Below are 251 nucleotides of genomic sequence, written 5' to 3' on the forward strand. Positions count from 1 at the left end.
AGTCCTGCAGACCCAGGCGCCGCAGGTGGTCCCGAAAAGCAGCCGAGACGCTGCAGCGTCCAGATCCTGCCATCCAGCCTGGCAGGGAATTCCCTGGCTCGGCAGCATGAGTCCCCGTCGCTAGGAGATGGCGGGGACGCGAATGCCCTGGGGACTGACGCGGATGGCCTGGGGACCCAGGACCAGGCTCTGCACTCAGGGCTGCAGAGCCAGCCGGGGACAGCACCGAGCTCCTCAGGCTGGGAATAAAT

At 66.5% G+C, this 251-nt stretch overlaps 1 protein-coding gene across 3 annotated transcripts in view; it reads right to left on the minus strand.

Moving 5' to 3' along the window:
- LRRC43 (leucine rich repeat containing 43) overlaps positions 1 to 166 on the minus strand; it is a 7889-nt gene extending 7723 nt beyond the window's left edge. For all 3 annotated transcript variants that reach the window (XR_004841472.1, XR_004841471.1, XM_035890495.1), the window contains exon 1: positions 1 to 166. This exon is cut by the window's left edge and continues 359 nt beyond it. Coding sequence is in view for 1 of the 3 variants with exons in the window: in XM_035890495.1 (XP_035746388.1) it covers positions 1 to 73 (73 nt within the window). In the remaining 2 variants the exon portion in view is untranslated.
- Positions 167 to 251: the final 85 nt, after the last annotated feature.

Source organism: Egretta garzetta, unplaced genomic scaffold (genome assembly GCF_000687185.1).
Source record: "Egretta garzetta isolate BGI_Z169 unplaced genomic scaffold, ASM68718v1 scaffold343, whole genome shotgun sequence".
Taxonomy (NCBI): Eukaryota; Metazoa; Chordata; class Aves; order Pelecaniformes; family Ardeidae; genus Egretta; species Egretta garzetta.